The sequence below is a fragment of the Ammospiza nelsoni genome, chromosome 16, assembly GCF_027579445.1.
Source record: "Ammospiza nelsoni isolate bAmmNel1 chromosome 16, bAmmNel1.pri, whole genome shotgun sequence".
NCBI classification, from domain to species: Eukaryota; Metazoa; Chordata; class Aves; order Passeriformes; family Passerellidae; genus Ammospiza; species Ammospiza nelsoni.
The window spans coordinates 16,910,251-16,928,195 of NC_080648.1; the positions used below are offsets into that span (position 1 = coordinate 16,910,251).

Below are 17,945 nucleotides of genomic sequence, written 5' to 3' on the forward strand. Positions count from 1 at the left end.
TAATTCTGGGTTTGCTCTGCTATCCAGTCACCAGTTTGCATAAAAGCTGTAAGAATTTGTTCTCTCTGTGATTTGATGAATTTAGCTGAAAATTGGCCAAAAGCTTTTTCTGGGAGGAAAAGGAGGCAGTGGATGGGCAGGGGGTCAGGCTGCACAGTGTGGAAATCAGGCTGGAAGCACAGACAGTAAGGAACTACCTCAATTTTGCAACAAAATACAGAGGGAAAAACCCAGAGCACCTCATTAAGTTCCAGACACTCAGTATCACATTTGTACTGTCTCTGATAATGGTTCTTCTGACACAGACTATTTACTGAACTCACCTTGGCTCTGACAAGAACACTGATGTGATGAATATTCACACAGCAGGATGGTGCAATTTTCATGACATAGATACCATTAAAATACCAAGGTCCAGAGTGCAAAAGCAAATGGGAAAGGTCTGAGAAACCCAAGCCTTGGAGCTGGCCACTTGCTAATGGCAGCTTTGCACCTTTTCTACCAGACAGCAGAGATAAGTAGCCTTCACTTTCAGAGTTCTTCTGTTAAAGGACCTTTTTTGGGAAAATTTCTGATGGTTGCTAACAAACATGGAGCTGCACCAGCCTTAGCAACACAGGGAGAGCGTAGGTGTGAGGCACCTGTGAGCACACATCTCCTGTGTCTGTCTGGGTGTGTCTGTGTGTCCTGACAGGGATTCCTGCACAGGATCTGCTCCTCTGGGCACCTCAGCAGTGTGGGTCAGTGTGGAAGGCAGCACTCAAGGAGAAGCAGGGCTGTGTGAACACCCATCACATCTCACACACTGCAGAGGTGGGCACGGACCTCTGGACATCATTGTTCACCCACAGCCAGGTGTCCAAAACCATGGCCAGGGAGCTGCTCGGTATCTCCAAGGATGCAGAGTCTTCAAACTCTTTGTGCAGCTTGTTCCAGTGCTTTACAATGTTCAAACAGACCCTTTTGTGGTTTATTGGGAGTCCATTCCTTCTGTTCCTGCCACTGGGCACCACAGCAGAGAGCCTGGCTCTGTCCTCATCACAGCCTCCCTTCAGTTGTTGGCACAAAGCAGAATGGAACAGAATCATTCTGGTTGAAAAAGCCCTGCCAGGCCATGGAGTCCCAGCTGTGCCTGATCCCCACCCTGTCCCCAGCCCAGAGCACCGAGTGTCACCTCCAGGGATGGGCTCTCCAACCCTCCCTGGGCAGTCCCCTGAGCCCCCTTTCCATGGGGAAATTCCTGCTGTGCCCACCCTGAGCCTGCCCTGGCCCAGCCTGAGGCCGTTCCCTCTCATCCTGGATGCCCACCTGGCTGTCCCCTCCTGTCAGGAGCTGTGCAGAGCCACAAGGTCCCCCCGAGCCTCCTTTTCTCCAGTCTGAGCCCCTTCCCCAGCTCCCTCAATGATGAGACCCCCTCTGAGCCTCCTTCTCCCACACAGAACAATCTGAGCTCTCACAGGAGAGATGCTCCAGTCCATCTTGGTGGCCCCTCACTGCACTCCCTCCAGCAGCTCCACATGTCCCTGGTCCTGGGGAGCCCAGGACTGACCACAACACCCCAGACATGCTTAAGAGCACAATCCAGAGCTCCTAACAACTGTCAAGGGGGACAACACCACCAGCAGAGATAGGAGTTTGGGTTTGTGAATACATTTTTCCTAAATCCGGAGACTCCCTTTTCCTTGCCTTCCTGCTCTGGGATGGACAACCTCAGGTGAGCAGGAGATTGGTGACAAGGAAAAGGAACCAGGCCCTGGAAATGCCCTGACCCTACAGAGCAGAGCTGTGCACCATCCCAGGCTCTCCAGGCAGGCAAGGACACAGCAGCACCTCCCAGATCAGAATCTCAAAGAGGTCTCCAAACATTGCTGCTCATCGACAAGGAGAAGAGTTTCATCTCGTGTGAACAGCTCACTCCCCAGAGTCCCACCACATCCAGCAGGGCTCTGTTTATACTGAGGAAGATTTTTATTGACTCTTTTCTCCCAAATAATTGATAAGCTCCTCCTGCTGCCCCACTTTGATCAGCCTCTACCCCAGTTGTGCCCAAGGTCTGGTCTGGTTCCAGCCCATCTCATTATCTCAAGCACCAGGAGCAGGTGGTGTTTACAGGACTTGGATTTGTGCACAAAGAACACAAATCTAGAGGCCACACTGGGAAACAAAACTCATTCAGAACAAACACAGCTGGATTTCTTTATACATCCCTTTGCTGTATTCCTATCCCATTTATTTTTCCTTCTGCTTTCCCTTTCTTGTTGTCTTTTCCCCTCTGAAGGATGGGGTCAGCATGCATTGAGATCGGGGAGGAAACTTCCACAGCTTTGGAACCTTTCAAGCCTTCTGCCCTCTTCTCCCTGGGCAGAAAAATCACCTCAGTGAGTCTCTAAGTATGGGGAGATCATTAAACCAGAGAACAAAATAAAGGCCATGAGAGGTTCTGGGCCCATCTCCCTGATCAAGTTCGGACTTTTTTTCCAAGGCTAAAAAGGTGAGGATTGTGTTATGCCAGGATGGATTCAGGGAGTTGTGGAAAGTGAGAAGTTCCCCCCTGAGCCCTTTTCCCAGCTCCCTCAGCTGCTCCTCACAGCCCTGGCTCCTCATTCAGAGTTCATTCCTGATTTCAGTGGTTGAAGTTCCCCTTTCACAGACACTCACAGTTTGTGAATCGCTCCTGTCAAGGCTCCAGCTGTGGCAGACCTCAGAGAAGAAGGGACCAAGAGAGAAGGGACCAGATGCCAAGAGAGAAGGAACCATTTTTCTAACATTTCAGGTGTCTAACCCGGAGAAAAAATTTCCTTAATTGTAGAAAGCCACACAATGTATGTTTGAAATGAAAGGGTTTTAGCAATGATGCAGCAGAGGTCCCTCCACACCCCATCCAGACCCAAACCCTGAACTTAAACCCAGTTCTGCTGGACCTGCCAAGCTTCCATTCAGCCATGCCCAGCTTGAAACTGTGCTGAGCACTGGGGGAAGCTGCAATGGAACACAATGGACTACAAGGTGGTCGGACTTATTTTTCACTCCTTACATTAACTAATTAGCTTTCTTCCTCATTAAAGTCCCTTCAAGCATATCAATTACCCAGCTCTGATGGCAGGGATGCTTCAATAGCCCCCAGTGCAATCAGATGAGCTGGAATTCAGCAGAGCAGACCCACAGGGTGCAGGGTTGGGTTACCCATGTGTCAGCAAAAGGGCATTATTCTCCTGACCTCCCTCTTGCAACAGGAGCTGAATGGTGGCCTGGAGAGGGCAGAGGAAATGCCAGCAAAACAGCACAATGAGCATCTCCCAAGGAGCTGCAAGGGGAAACCAGAGCTGGGACAAAAGGCCACAGAAATGTCCAAGTGTTGGTCTAAAATTAGGACAGCCCAAAACTTGGCCTCTGTCTTCTTTTGTTTCTATCTGATGGGAGTGGCCGTGCAATTTGTGTCTTGGTTGGAACAACTCCACCTCTCCCCTGTAGGAAAATGGTGAAGAGAAGGCTGTGCCCTGCTCTCAGCAGCTCTCACCCACACCAGACATGTTTATCCAAGCAGCTCAGCACAGCAGGTTTCCCTAGGAAAATTCCAGATCCGTTTGTTTTCCCAAACCACTCTGTCACAGCAACATCTCATTGCTGCCCTCTTGTCGGAACCCAGCACATTCCTCTGCCTGCCCTGGGTGATTTGAGACCCTGGCAGGGGGCTCAGAGACCTTGGCATGGAGTCAAAACCACCTGTGCCTTCAATTTATCCCATGGAAACAATTACCAACTTTGTGTGGAGAGTCACAAGGCACAAGAGTTGAGTAAAATGATCATTAATTTGTCACAGGGTAAAAAAAGTAGAAATTGGGGGTTTTATAATGGGGGTTCAAGAGGCAATATGGAGGAATCTGGGTGTGTCCTGTCCTTCTTGTCCTCCATCTTCTGCTGTGATGGTGGCACTTTTGGATTGGTTTAGAGTAGAGACAGAGTGTCTAACATAGGTGATGGGTATTGGAAAATTATTGTAAATAAAGCACACATAATTTTTAGTATAAAAAGCTAACACCACCCCAAGGGTGGTCAGCATGCCTCAAACCAACCTGCTGGACAGATCTCAGCAGGTCAGAGAAAGAATGAAACAGATAAGAGAAAATAAACAACCTTGAAAAGCAGAACCAACGAATCTCAACTTCTTCTTCAATCATGGAAAAAGAGACTTTCTACCACCTCAGGGGTCATCTCAACCACAGAAACCCAAGACCCTCCTGCTTCACCTGGCACTGCCCTGGCCCTGAGCTGGCTGCTCCCCATCTGGCAGAGGCTGTCCCAGCGCCCAGTGCCAGCGTGGGCACCAGCAGAGCCCATGAGCAGCAGTGACACCCAATCTGCCGTGCCCACGCTCGGAGGCTGCCCTGCTCCTGCAGCTGAGCACTGAAAAGCACCCAGACAATAAGAATGCATTAAACTTTTATCTCCAGTGCTGCAGCTACAATAAGCAATCAAAGAAATTGCCACTCTCCCAGGGCTCCCGACTGCCTAAAGGAAACCAACTTTTGTCTGGGTGTGGGGATGTGTGTGAGAGAGGAAAGATGGATAAAAGGAGCTCAAACAGCAGCTGCAGTGTTTGGCTACTTTGCATTAGGCAAATGATGGGCACTGAGCACAGCACAAAGCTCAGGCAAAGGCAGCTTTATGCACTCACACACGGGAAGAAGAAATAAGATATTTTTCACTCCAAAGATTTCATGGTCAAGCCCAGTTTTTGGGTTATTTCCCCTCAAATGTGAGCTTTATAAGAGACAATTACCAGCCTAAAATTCCTCCCAGAGCCACACTGTGGAAAAATCCCTTTGCACAAGGATGTTTTCCCCATTATCCAAATTTTGGCGGCCTGGATGTCTCTACAGGCAGGTGCACCTCACCTTTCCATGAGTGGCAGCAAGAGCAGGATTATCAAATCACGTTATAATTTCTAAAACTACAACAAACTGGTTGAAAAGCTCTCATAAGAATTACACATGTTCATTTTCACTTTACTCTCTGGCCATTTAATGATGTGGAAATTTTATTTCTCATGAAATATCCACAAACTGGCCACTTTCCTCATGAAATATGCATGAATTATAGAATTCCTTATGCTCCTGAGAAAATAAACCACTTTAATCTGAGAAAATTCTCCATTTTATAATGTCAGAATGCTTTCTTTTCCTTTTTTTGACTCAGAACCACGGTGCTTTCAGAAAAGGTGGTGCTTGTCATGAACCAGCCTTTTCATGTGAAGGGGAAAACTGTTAAAAAATAAAAATAGATTTAAAAAAAAACCACAAAAAAAAAAAAAAAAAAAAAAAAAAAAAAAAAAAAAAAAAAACCAAGAGCTGATATGGATAATTTCAAAACAATTCTTTGCTTTTCAAACATTGTCTTATTGTTTCCTTTCCCACAATCCTTTAATGGGCAAAAATCCCTGGTAAGAAATCACAGTATTGAAAAAACTTTGTTTTCAATCCACTTTGTTTCTTGGTTTCCCATTTCTCTGTGGATGTTTTCCCTGTCCTGCAGATAAAACCGTGTGAGTAGGAACAAGATATTTGCTCCAGGAACAATAACATGGATTTTCTCCATTTAATTTTAATACAGCTCTAAGAAAAAACTAAAATTCCCCCATGTGCACAATTGTCTCACTTACAACAGCACCTCTCAGCAAAGGATCTGCACGAGCTTTACCAAGGAGAAGTGTTATGATTTACAGTCTGTTAAAAATACACTTTACAGCATGTTAAAAATAACCTTTTTGAGAAGTCCTTGATGTTCAAGGCCAGGCTGGGTGGAGCTCTGAGCACCCTGGGACAGTGGGAAGTGTCCCTGCCATGGCATGGGGGACACTGGATGAGCTTTAAGGTCCCTTCCAACCCAAACCATTCCACGTGGAATAACTTCTATGCCTCTAGAGCCTTAAACATTTCCAGCTCTGCTGGTATCTGCCCCACTTTGGGATTTCTGCGGCACCTTGGGCTGTTTCACACACCTTTCCTTCACATTCTTGCATGGTTTTCCATGAAAAGACAGCAAACTATTTTGGGGGTGGGGGTCCTCTCACCCCACCCCCAAAATATCAAGGGGATGTTTTAAAATCAGAGGCAGAGAAACATTTCCCTGTGTGAAAAAGGAGTGTCTCCTTCTGAGGGTGGGAAGGGATGAGGAGGGAAGGACTAACAAGGCTCAGGAAGGAGATTTCTGGAAGAAATGTGCTTTTTTTCCCTGAGAATAAGCAGCATCTTCCTGAGAGCCATCATTTTGATTCACTGTTTCACGTGTAAATAATTTACCAGGCAGAAAGGTCAAGAGTTGCAGGTCCTTAGAGAAGGGGAGAAAAGTGCAAGCTGTAAATAAGGGATGAGTAACTTATGTGGGGCATAAAACACGTTGTAGACACCACGTAGATCCACAAATGCACAAAGAGGGAAACCCCAGCTCCACATCCACCACACAGAAGCAGAAATAACCTCTACCCCATGCTGCATCCCCTTGAACTTCACTTGAGAGCAGGAAGCACACTGAGTACAATCTTTTGGGATAGAAATTACACTTTTAAATTAGCTCCACGACGTCCAGATGCGCTGCTGATGGATGCATGAAACAGAGGGGCGAAAGAAATTAATTTCCAGCCTCCTTGTTTTCATCTTTTCATCCTCTGATGTCAGGGTAATTGCTGCTGGATGTGCCAGAGCAGTCCTTGCCTCTGTGCAGAAGGTGAGGGAACAGCTGCTTTCCTCCCTGACACCAGTGCATTTCCCATCAGCTGTCAGGCACCATCAGATCCCTGAATGCTCCCAGCGTGTCACGCTGTCCTCACGCTCACAAACTCCAAATGTGGCGCTGCTCTCCCCACTTTGAGGCAGAAAAGATCAAACCTGCACAGATTCACAGCCAGGGGAGGAATGCTGCAGGGACAAGCAGTGCAAACAAGCAGAGGACCACTAAGGAGCAGGGGGTGTTATCCTGACATGGATATTCAGGTGGAAAGAGCAGGAATAAGCAGCACTTTGTGCCCCACACACTGCTCCTCACAGTGCTTTGTACAGCAGTGCTGCCCTCAATAGTGAGATCTGCGCTATGGAAAATTTCTCAGGCTCAGGCAAGAAAAGTAAATAGTGGCCTTGGAGAAACAGCATTTCATCCAGCACAGATAGCCCAGGATTTTTTGGGTTTGCTCCCATCTCTGACACGGCATTCCAGAGCAATCACAAGCTGTTCATTTCCCCAGCAAAAAGCCTGTATTTCCCTGCTCAGTGGGGCAGTTACTGACTCCATCAGCTCAACTGGCATTTCTCATAAACATTTATAAAACATGTGAAAACTTCAAATGCCAACAACTCTTCCAAGGGATTATATTACACAGATACACTCCAAGGCTTCATTTGATGATCTAGTTTGGAAAGTTATCCCTTCTGCATATATGGCAATAATGTTTATATTATTTTCACCACATGATTTCAGCCTTTCATAATAATGGAAACAATGATATAAGAATGAACAAGTGACATTTCTGTTTGAGGACACAGCATGCATCTCCTCTGAAAGGCTCTGCAGCAGCTTTACAAATACATTTTCCTTTGGTATTTGCAGGTACTTTGAGCTCCAAATTGTTTCAGCTACAAAACAGAACCCACCAAAAAAAACAGAGAATAAAACACCATCCTGTGGAGGTGGGCATGTTGAACACAAATTCTGTTTACTTACATCTCTGCTATAACACCAGCCACTCCAATATAATGCATATGCATGCACACACTCACATATATATATATTTACATATAAAACAAACCAAAGTATAAATTTCAGTGCAGTGTTTCAGAAATAGAGTGATTCAGAAAGCGTGCGGTGTATACAGCATATGCTCCATGGGCAATATGTTGCCCAGCACAAATGGCAAGCATGCAGGGAATAGACATTTTCTTCCAGGGCTCTGGAGCCTCCAAAAGGTTGGCAGGCTGGCTGCGTGCTGCACATTCTTTGGGAGAGAATTATGGGCTGGGGAACATTCCTGCAGCTTCCCAACTCTTTCAATAATTTGCCACCTGCACAGCCAAGCTGTTCTTTGTGTAAATCTCCAGGATCTCAAAACTCTGGAGCTGACCCTCTGCACACAGAGCCCCAGGGAACATGGCTTTAACTCTTCCAAAGGCTGGGGCAAAGATTAAACACAACTTTGGGGCTGCTGGCACCAAAAGGACCAACCCAATACACATTTCCTCTGTTTCAGCAGCTCCTGCTCTCTCCTTACCAGCACAGGGCACCGGACCAGGGTTGTGATGCTGAGCCCAGCTCCAAACAGGCTCCCCAGGAGATGGGCACAGTCCTGAGGCTGCCAGAGCTGCAGGAGAGCTTGGCTATTGCTCTCAGGGTGGGATTGTTGGGGTGTCTGTGCAGGGCCACGAGTTCCCCTGGCTCATCCCTATGGGACCCTTCCAACTCAGGATATTCTCTGAGAATATTCCACCTGAGCTTCTGCCCTGTGCCAATGCCTGACCATCCTTTCCAGGAAGAAATCTTCATCATGATGATGATGAATCCAACCTTGACTGGATCTCAACGAGAAACAGCACAGGGTTCATGAGATTTTCTGGAATTTTGGCTTTTCCTGCCTCTCCAGCAGCTGCCCTGCCCCTGAGCATCAGAGATGGGCAGGATGATGCCAGGCCTGGTGCCAGGCCAAACACAGAGGGGGAAATCTGGTCCCCACTGCTGAGGAAGGAACAAACTCCACCTCCACAGAGGATTCACACAGAACACACCCTGCAGCAGGAATTGATTTACACAAACTCAATGAAAATGAGAAGCTGAGGGAACAAGGGCTCCAATGAGAGCGAGCACAGGCAGGACCCCACTGCTGTGTATTCCACATGGGAATCCTCACCCTGCCAGCTCCACAGCCCTTCCAGGACCTTCTGGCTCATGCAGCATCACAATGTGAGTTTTCAGTGAGAGCTTTAAGGAGCAGAAATGAGCACCCATGAAAGCAGGTTTCATTCACAGCACTTTTTGGGGACAACTTGGTTTTGTCAGCCAGTTGCAAGAACCATGAACTCTTTGCAGGCAGCTGTAGCAGAGATGGCTTTTCCCCTGTGATATCAGAATTTCCATGGAAAGAGGTGCTGCTTTACAGCTCTTGTGATTGTGGTGACAGGAGGAGGGTGAAGAAGGGGGGCTAAGAATGGAGGAAATGTGCAATGCAGTGATGACAAACACTGACAAAGAAAGGACTGGCCTCTGGCACTGATCATCTGTGACAGAAAGTGTGACTGGAATTCAGGTTTTTCACAAATTGAAATTACAATTAAATACCCACACCTCCCTGATCAGCCACAGGAATAAGTTCAAGGGGACTGTAACACAGGAAAATAAGATTAAAAATCATTGATTGTCATCATGATTGAAGCAACTTTCTACGCCAATTTTTTTCCTATTTATTTCACCTGAAATAATCTTTCTCCCTAAGCTTTCAAAGTTTCCTTCTCCTCAGCCTAAGCATTTATCCTACCATGAGAACTGCATCTCCAACACAACAGCAAACAGGCAAAAATTCTCCCTCCCTGAGTCTTCCACTGACCTGAGCTGTGGAAACTGCCTGAAGCTTTCCTCGAGGCCACAGATATAGGGAGAGTTCACAGATCTCATAAATTCTGTACTCAGGATGTATTCAAGGAGAGGTTCACAGCTCTGCTCCCTGGGGGCAGGCTGCTTTATCTGAGGCACCACAGTTTAATGCTCTCACTGTGTGCTGTGATGTTGGGCAAAAACACACAGATAAAACAGATTAAACACTCTGGTTTTTTCTCTCCCCCCTACTCCAGATCTCAAAACTATTAAACACTGCTTGACTTCTACCACAGCTTGTAAGAGAACCCGTGAACCCTCATTATCTCATAACTACCTGCTTTGCCCCCTGTGTTCTGCCTTGGAGCATCAATTGTGCCATAGTGGGAGAGAGGTCGCTGCATCCACCCACAGGAAACGGCACAGACCTCGCACAGGGTCTTGGGGCAGTGCAGCAGCATCAGCACCGGGGCCAAGGCAGCTCCAGAGCAGCCGGGAGCATCCCAGGGATGTTCCAGACCAGTCTGGAGCATCCCGGGTACCGGAGGTTGCTCTGAGGATTTTCCCCTCCTGCATGACAGGCCGTTCCAGTAATTTGTTAATTGGGAGGGGATCTTTGCTCGGAGCAGTCCCCACTAAAACCCTGGGCTGCATTCTGTGCTGCTGAAGGGTTTTGCTTTTGAGGTCGCTGCCTCTCAGCCTTTCCGCGGGAAGGAGCCAGCCCATGGCAGCAGGAAAATCACTCAGAATAAACAAACAAACAAACAAACAAACAAATATCCGACTCCTCCGTCGCTATCCTGGCTGCTGCGAGGGTCCCAAGAGATGAGCCACCCCTCTACCTTCGAGGCTAAAATACATTAATTTCGTCCCTGCCAAGGGAGAAAGCGAGAGAAGCGATCGGGATGGGGACGGGAAGGGGACCGGGTGCCACCTGCCGGGCTGGCCGCGCTGCTTCCCCCGCTCCGAGCCGGCACCGCGGCCACGGCTCTGCCCCGTCCCTGTCCCCGAGCAGCGACCGCCCCTGGGACCCCTGAGAGCTCCCAGGGAAGGGCTGGGGCAGGGTCAGGCTGGATTTTGGGAAAGAAGAACCCTTGGGAAAGGTTCTTCCCCCAGAGGGTGCTGGCACTGCCCAGGCTCCCCAGGGAGGAGCTGCCCGAGCTCCAGGAGGGCTTGGACAGCGCTCCAGGGATGCCCAGGGTGGGATTTTGGGGGGGTCAGGAGCTGGGATGAAATGGGCTCGTTATTGCGTACCCCATCGCTGGGCAGGGAGCAAACCCAGCGTGTGGGGTTTGTGCCCGACAGCTCCCGGGTCAGCGATGGTCTCAGCACACACGGCCCCTGCTGGGGGCAGCCCCGTCTCAGGATCCCGATAGAAATACAGCACGATCCCACACAAATTGATGCATTTGATTCGCAATTTACATCATCTCTGCGCTCACTGCGGCACAGGAGAGCGCACAAGCCACAGCCTCGCTGTTATCATGGCAGGGGGATCCCTGAGCATCCAGCTGCACACCCGGGCCATGCTGAGGAACACCCGGGCCCTCTGCCCGGCCGAGCCCGCTCCGGGAGCACACGGGGAGCCCTGTGACCGCCCCGGCCGGGTGATCCCAGCACCGCCATCCCCTCACAGCCGCCGGTGGATGCGGAGATGGTCGTCACCGCCCCGTGAACTACAACTCCCAGTATACACTGCGACAGCAACGCGCCCGCATTTCCGCCACTCCGCGGAGCCGCGCCGCTCTTTGCGCTGGGATTTGTAGTTCTAAACGAATACTCAGCGTGTGGCATCACTGCTGAGGAGAACTCGCCTCCCCGTGATGCAGCGCGGCGCAGTGACACCATCAGCGCGGGCCGGCGCGGAGCCCGCGGGCCATGTCGGAGAGCGGCGGCGGGGCCGCGGCGGGCGCGGGCGGCGGCGCGGGGGCCGCGGGGCCCGGCCCCACCGACCCCGGCTCGCTGCCGCCCGGGGACCCGCAGCTCATCGCCATCATCGTGGAGCAGCTCAAGAGCCGCGGCCTCTTCGACGGCTTCCGCCGCGACTGCCTGGCCGACGTGGACACCAAGGTACCGGGGCCGGGCAGCGAGCCCAGGCCCTGCCGCTCCCGGGGGAGCCCCGCGGCCTCATCCACACCCCGGGCACAGAACGGGCACAGAACAGCCTCAGCTTTTCATCTCAGCTCAGGCTTTCCTGGGGAAATGCCTTCCCATAGGAGCAGTGCTGATCCCAACCTGTATTTCTGAAATTCCCATATTCTCAAACGTCCCTATAATCCTAAACCGAACCTTTAACCTTTGATTCCTGAGTAGATTGCCCCAGACTGTTTGACATTAATTTTTTTCTCAGCCATAGCAAACTCCTCATTATTTGTTGCCAGTATTGAATAGGGCTGTCAGCATAAAGTTGGATTGTTCTCAGTGGCTGTCAAAATTCAACGTTTTTTGTTGAATTTTGCTTTCCCAAAGCTTTTATGCTTCCAGCAGGAGCCCTGTGCTGGGATCTGCCATCCTCACCCAGAGCAGACACATCAAACTCTGAAATATCCCTGTTTCCCTCTTGCCCTTCCATTGCATCCAGGATGTGCATGGTCCTGAGCATTTATATGGATTTATTAGTTAAGTTCCTGTTCAATGGAATTACATTTCCTCAGATAAAACTCAAATAAGTATAATAATGTTTAAATTACAATTTTATACTTTTATTCTTCTCTGCTAGTGCCACAGAAGCAAATAATTCAAGTTTTTCTTTAGTGGCAGCATTGCTCAGCCACTTTCCTAGGAATTCTGGGGTGGAGGCTTTCCAGACAACAAAAACTCTGCTTAAACAACCTCTGTCTGCACAGTTTGCTTTGCACTACAATTTCAGCCCAAATCTACCCAGCTGCTTGAATTATTCCAACACTGAGAGTTCTGTGCAATTTCCAGTTGTTTTCTCAGGGAAAACAGGATTATCTTTGTTCAGGGAGTGAAAGGAGGGACGCACAGACAGCAGGGCAGTCTGTGTGTGACAATAGCTGCACTGTGCAGGGCTCTGGCAGGGGGTTCTTGGGAGCTATTTGAGCTGCTGAATTTGGTTTATTTTATTTTTTTTTAGCCAGCCTATCAGAACCTGAGGCAGAAAGTTGACAACTTTGTCTCGACCCACCTGGACAAGCAGGAATGGAACCCAGCCATGAACAAGAACCAGCTACGGAACGGGCTGAGGCAGAGTGTGATCCAGTGAGTGAGCAGCTGCACGACAAATGGGATTTATAAACCATAAACCTCCTCAAGCAAGGCAGAGCTGGCAAAATTCAGGTTTTCACAGCAATTTCTGTTGTCCTCCCTGAGTTTCATTGTGAGAGTTGGTGCAGGCTGAGCTCTCCCCAAAATGCACATTTTTGCTCTGCCTGAAATGGGTGGGTTTGAGTGGGGAAATATTTATATTTGCTATCCAAATTATTGCTGCTGTGCTGAGCTGGGTGACCTTGATCTTAACTTGCAGAAAAGAGAAGAGCCCTTAAAGATTCTGTAAAGAAAGAGTCCTGAGGATGCCAAAGGTTTGTGTGCAGCCTGCAGCCCCATCCCAGCAATCTCTGCACCAGCTCCTGCCCAGCTCTCTCAGACTCTGCCCTGGGGAGCACCAGGATGGGCAGAGGGCTGGGGCAGCTCTGCTGGGAGGAAAGGCTGGGGGAGCTGGGATTGTTCAGCTGGAGAGGAGAAGCTTTGGGGTGACCTCAGTGTGGCCTCACAGGCCTGAAGGAGCCAACAGGATGGGGAGAGAATTTTACAAGGGTTTGGAGGGATAGGACAAGGTGGAATGGCTTCAACTGAGAGAGCAGGCTTGCAGCAGATATTGGGAATAAATCCTTCCCTGGGAGGGTGGGCAGGCCCTGGTACAGGTGCCCAGAGCAGCTGTGGCTCCCCCTGCATCCCTGGCAGTGCCCAAGGCCAGGCTGGACAGGGCTGGGAGCACCTGGGACAGTGGAAGGTGTCCCTGCCATGTCATGGGGTGGAATGGGATGAGATTTAAGGTCCCTTCCAACCCAAACCATTTTGTGACTCTGACAGTTCACACTGATTCCTAAGCTGCTGAGATTTAATCAGGGAGAGGAGGATGAGGTATTGCACAAAATGTTGTGAAGAGCAGCCTCAGTCCTGGGCAGTGTGAACAGTCCCTGTCCCTCCTGGAGGGGCAGGGCTGAGCCCTGGGGGTGTCCAGCTGTCTGTCCTGCCCACCCAGGCTCTGGTACCTGCAGGTGGCACGAGGTGCCCTGTCCCTGCCTCCTTCATAGCCTCATCATCCTGGGGCTCCTCTCCCAGTGCCATGACCATCTCCATTTCCTGTCCCTGCTCCCTTGCAGACATGACCTGACCCTCCCAGACATCTGTGCCCCACCATGCAGGGCCCTGGCACAGCCCCTGCAGTCACCAGGCACTTCAGCTCCTCTGCTCAGCCCAGAGCCTGTGCTGTGCTCTCACTGCCTTGTTTTTACAATTCAAACCCTTTTAGAATTCAATCCCCTCTGTCTAGACTGTGACAAGGAGCAAGTGACAGTCCTGTTCTGAGGGGCCAAGGCTCTTCTCCCTCCACTCAGCCAAAAAAAAGCTTTTGCTGTCACCTGCCCTCCTCCTCAGAATAGCTTATTTCTCTCCTAGGGCCAAAATGTGTTTGTTTGCTTTCATGTTGACCTGGTTTCCACGGGAGCTCTGTTAAAAGTGGCTCTTGGCCAAGGTGTCATTTAAGTACCTGGGAGAGCAGATGTGAGTTGTTAATTCTATAGGGAGCAGGGAGAGAAATAGGTGAGTGAAACAAGCCCCTGTTAAGGATCTTCTGAGTAGGCTGCAGTTCTCACCATGTTAATGTTAATTGCAGTTGACAGGAGGGCTCTGGAGAGTTTCTGGAGGAGATTGGGGAGAAGTTTTTCAGAGGAGCTGAATGACTTCTTTGTCTTTGTTCAAGGTCAGGAATGCTGGAAGCTGGAGTGGACAGAATTATTTCTCAGGTGGTGGATCCAAAACTAAACCACATCTTCAGGCCTCAGATAGAGAGGGCAATTCATGAATTTTTGGCTGCACAAAAGAAAGAGGAAAATGTGCCAGCTCCTCCTCCAGAGCCTGAGAATAAAGATCCTCCTGCTCCATCTCAAGATGCCTCCTAAAGGTCTGGTATCTGTGCACTCAGTGCTGACATTCCTTATGCCTCATCTCTGTATTTGTGCAGTGCAAGATAGAGGAGGGCCTGGCAGGGGGGACACTTTGATCAGCAGCCTGTTGTTATTGTCACACAGCCTCTGCCACTCCAATGCCTCTAAAAATAGCTGGGGCTAAGACATAGGGGTGATGTAAATCAGCTATCAAGGAACACTGTGCACTCTGCCAGAGCTGGGTTTATATGAGCTCAAAAGGCTTTTTATTCAAAAAAAAAGAAAAAGCATATCCAGCAGTATTAACATGGAAGTGGCTGGACTGCCTTCAAAACTGTATCAAATGGATAAAAAATATATATCATGTACTGAAATACAGTGGGAATAGAGTGGTGACAAGTTATTGTGGCTTAGCATTGAAAGTTTTGGGTATCTCTGCTTCAGAACAACACTGGAGTGTTGAATTGTCACTGACCAAAATAGTCCTGCTGGAGTAAGGGCAGCATCTCTGGGAGTGAAAAACTGTTCACTCAAAAACTGATTTAAACAGAACAACCTGACTCTTCCAGCTGCAAGGACTGAGAGCGCCTTTGTGGCAAACGGGTTCATTCTGGCTTTTGTGATTAAAATAACTCCAGGGGCCTCAGGGGGCCATAACTGCTCCTCTGTCTTAGCACAAGGTGTGCCCATCCTTGCTAAGGTTGATTTGGATATTGAGGAACCACTGCCTTGGTGGGAAATTTCAATCTGCAGCTTTGCTGGGGGACTTAAAACCATGCTGCATGAAAAGAAGTTAATTATCAGTTGTTCCATCTGCCAGGGCTTTCTGAGAGCAAAAATGCTCCATAAATTCTACAGCTGATTTATTTAGGAGGAATAAGAACCTACAGTGGCTGTTCTAATGCTTGGAATTAGCAGAGCAACCAGCATGGGGGTTTAAGTGTCTGTACTATCACCCTGAGTTATTTGCTTGTGACTTGCAGCTTTAATGCCTTGAATTTTTGCATTTGTCTGGTTCAAGTAGTTTAAAAGTCCATTATAACCCACAGTTAATAATATATCCTAATCTCTCCTAACGCACTGCCTTGTGAAGGTGCTTTTACATCCTCTAAAATCTCTTTTTTTTTCCTTGCAGGGAGATCCTGCTGCAGTTGCAACATGCCCTGTTAGTCTGGCAATGGATTCCTTGTTCCCTTTGGTGCAGGGTTGCTGTCTGCCAAAGATGATTAACCTTTATTAGGCCTGTGGGAAATGGGCACTGAAATGGGGAAATTCAGGTGCACCTGGAGTTCTGCCTGTGGAGGGACAGCCCGAGTGTGGAGAGATTTTTGCTGTGAGCTGCAGCATGTGTTCATTAGTCATGCCTTTGGGCAAGGGGGTGGGAAGGGAAAAGGGAGTTGTCTGCAGTCTGGAGGGAGTGGGGAAGAGGTGCTGCAAGGAGCACAAAGAAAGGAAGGAGGGTTTGGGGGTGGGGTGTTTTTTGGGGACCAAGTAGAGCTGTCAGATTTGCTTTGATAGAAGCCTTGTGTGCCTCTGCTGAGTTGCAGAGAGCAGCAGGTGCCAGCACAGGTGGAACTCACTGCACTGCCTGCTTTGGGAAAGGAATTTCCTGTTCAAAACTGGAGCTGAAGCTTCAGGATCCGTTATCCGGATCAGTTCTGTTGGGCACAGGAGCACGTTTACAGTTGGCTGTGCCTGTAGCTGATGTCACTCCTGTTTCCCAGGGAACTCTGGGGAGCAAAGGGCACACCAGAGTAGGGGATCAGGTGGAAATTTGTCTTTTTCTGCTTGGAAGACTTTTCTTTCTCAGGTGCCTGGTGGAAACTGTCCTATGCTTTCAGCTTGAATGCATGCAGTGTCCTCTGGATGACAGTCAAATGGAGAATGTGATAAACTGTTCTGCCAGCAAATGTCCACACCTTTTTGCAATAAAACACCTCAAAAAGCATCTCTGAGGCTTGGCTTCTTCAGCAGTTTTTTAAGGAGAAACTATTTAAAGAAATCCAGGAGTCCTGATGGCTGGAACCCTGAGGAAAGTGTGACCTTACACATTTTAGGGGTTAATCCAGGTTTAACAACTTGGGCTTGTTTCTTGCTATGAGATAAGATGATTTTAGTATCCTTTCCACAGAAGGTGTCCCAAAAAATGTAAAATATTGTGAGGATTGTGTGAGTAATGGGTTCTCTCGTGGATGTTGGTTTGGGGGTTAAGGACTGCTCTAAATGTGTAATAAATGCTTTCCCTTAGGGCTTTAAGGGCAGCTCTTGACAGAAAAGGACCTTTTACCTCCTGGTAGGGTTCTCAAGCGCTTCTTAGGAACTGAAACATTTAGTCAGGGGGAAAAATGGTTCCAGAGTTTAGAAAGAGCAATGAAAAGGATTCTGACTGTGCTTAGGCACATCCTGGATGACAGTAGCAGCAGTCAGCGAGCAGGACAGGAGCTCAGGGGTTTTTTGTAGCAAGTCAAGCTGGATTTACTGCAGTGAGGAGGGAACCTGAACATTTCCTACCTGGCAGCTGCTTTATGAGATAAGTGAAGGAGAATAGACTCAGGGTAGTTTTTAAAAGGCTTTTCCATTCTTCTGTCTGTGTTAACCCTGAGCTCTGCCACTGCTGTGCCTTTGGTGGGGCCCAGCCTGTGCACAGCTCCTGTGGCTCTGGGAACCTTCAGATGACAACAGAAGCACCTGAAGAGTTGGGGCAGCCAGTTTGGGATCACAGGCTTTAATGTTGGGGTTCTGAAATCCTTGCTTTGCACCAGAGCCTTGGAAGCAGCCCTGACACAATGGGACAGTGTCAAAAGCCACCAAGTCCTTCTGATGAAGGACTTGTGCAGTGCCTTTGATGAAATGCTGCCAGTCACACAGCCAGAATCAGGATCCAGCCTTAAAACCTCAGTGATGAAAGAGAAATCTCCACGGCAGAACAGAAGCACAAAGCTGTACCCAGTGCAGAAGTGGAATTGTCCCTGCAGGAGGATGTTGGACTGAAGCTGGGGAATGAGTCAGGTTTTGCTGTGCTGGGTGTGTTAAACACAGCCTGAGGAGTTTGGGGATGAAGGATTCAAGGAATTCTGATTCAAGGAATCAGAAGCTCTCATTAAACCGAGATATTTGCACAAGCATCACTGCAGAACATTCCTTATTTTCCCACTCTGCCCTTCTTCCATCAAACCCTGCAGCCATACAGCAGCTCTGACCTCTCTATGTCCCAAATGCTGTCCTGTTAGAAAACCTCAACAGCAG

The 17,945-nt window shown here is 48.9% G+C and overlaps 1 protein-coding gene across 2 annotated transcripts; it reads left to right on the forward strand.

Moving 5' to 3' along the window:
• Positions 1-11,437: 11,437 nt before the first annotated feature.
• Positions 11,438-16,647, forward strand: BOD1 (biorientation of chromosomes in cell division 1). 2 transcript variants are annotated; one of them, XM_059483505.1, is made up of 4 exons: positions 11,438-11,640; positions 12,668-12,792; positions 14,516-14,716; positions 15,835-16,647. In XM_059483505.1, the coding sequence occupies exons 1-3, from the start codon at positions 11,449-11,451 to the stop codon at positions 14,712-14,714; spliced, it is 516 nt and encodes a 171-aa protein (XP_059339488.1). In that variant the 5' UTR covers positions 11,438-11,448; the 3' UTR covers positions 14,715-14,716; positions 15,835-16,647. The 2 variants fall into 2 exon arrangements, with proteins under 2 accessions (XP_059339488.1, XP_059339489.1); XM_059483506.1 differs by lacking the exon at positions 14,516-14,716.
• The last annotated feature ends 1,298 nt before the right edge of the window (positions 16,648-17,945 follow it).

What these genes read in the sequence shown, in the direction of transcription:
- BOD1 (XM_059483505.1), top strand. Translation starts at nt 11,449, where the DNA reads ATGTCGGAGAGCGGCGGCGGGGCCGCGGCGGGCGCGGGCGGCGGCGCG. An exon ending in TGGCCGACGTGGACACCAAG is followed by an intron (nt 11,641 to 12,667) that starts GTACCGGGGCCG and finishes ATTTTTTTTTAG; the next exon opens with CCAGCCTATCAGAACCTGAG. An exon ending in CTGAGGCAGAGTGTGATCCA is followed by an intron (nt 12,793 to 14,515) that starts GTGAGTGAGCAG and finishes TCTTTGTTCAAG; the next exon opens with GTCAGGAATGCTGGAAGCTG.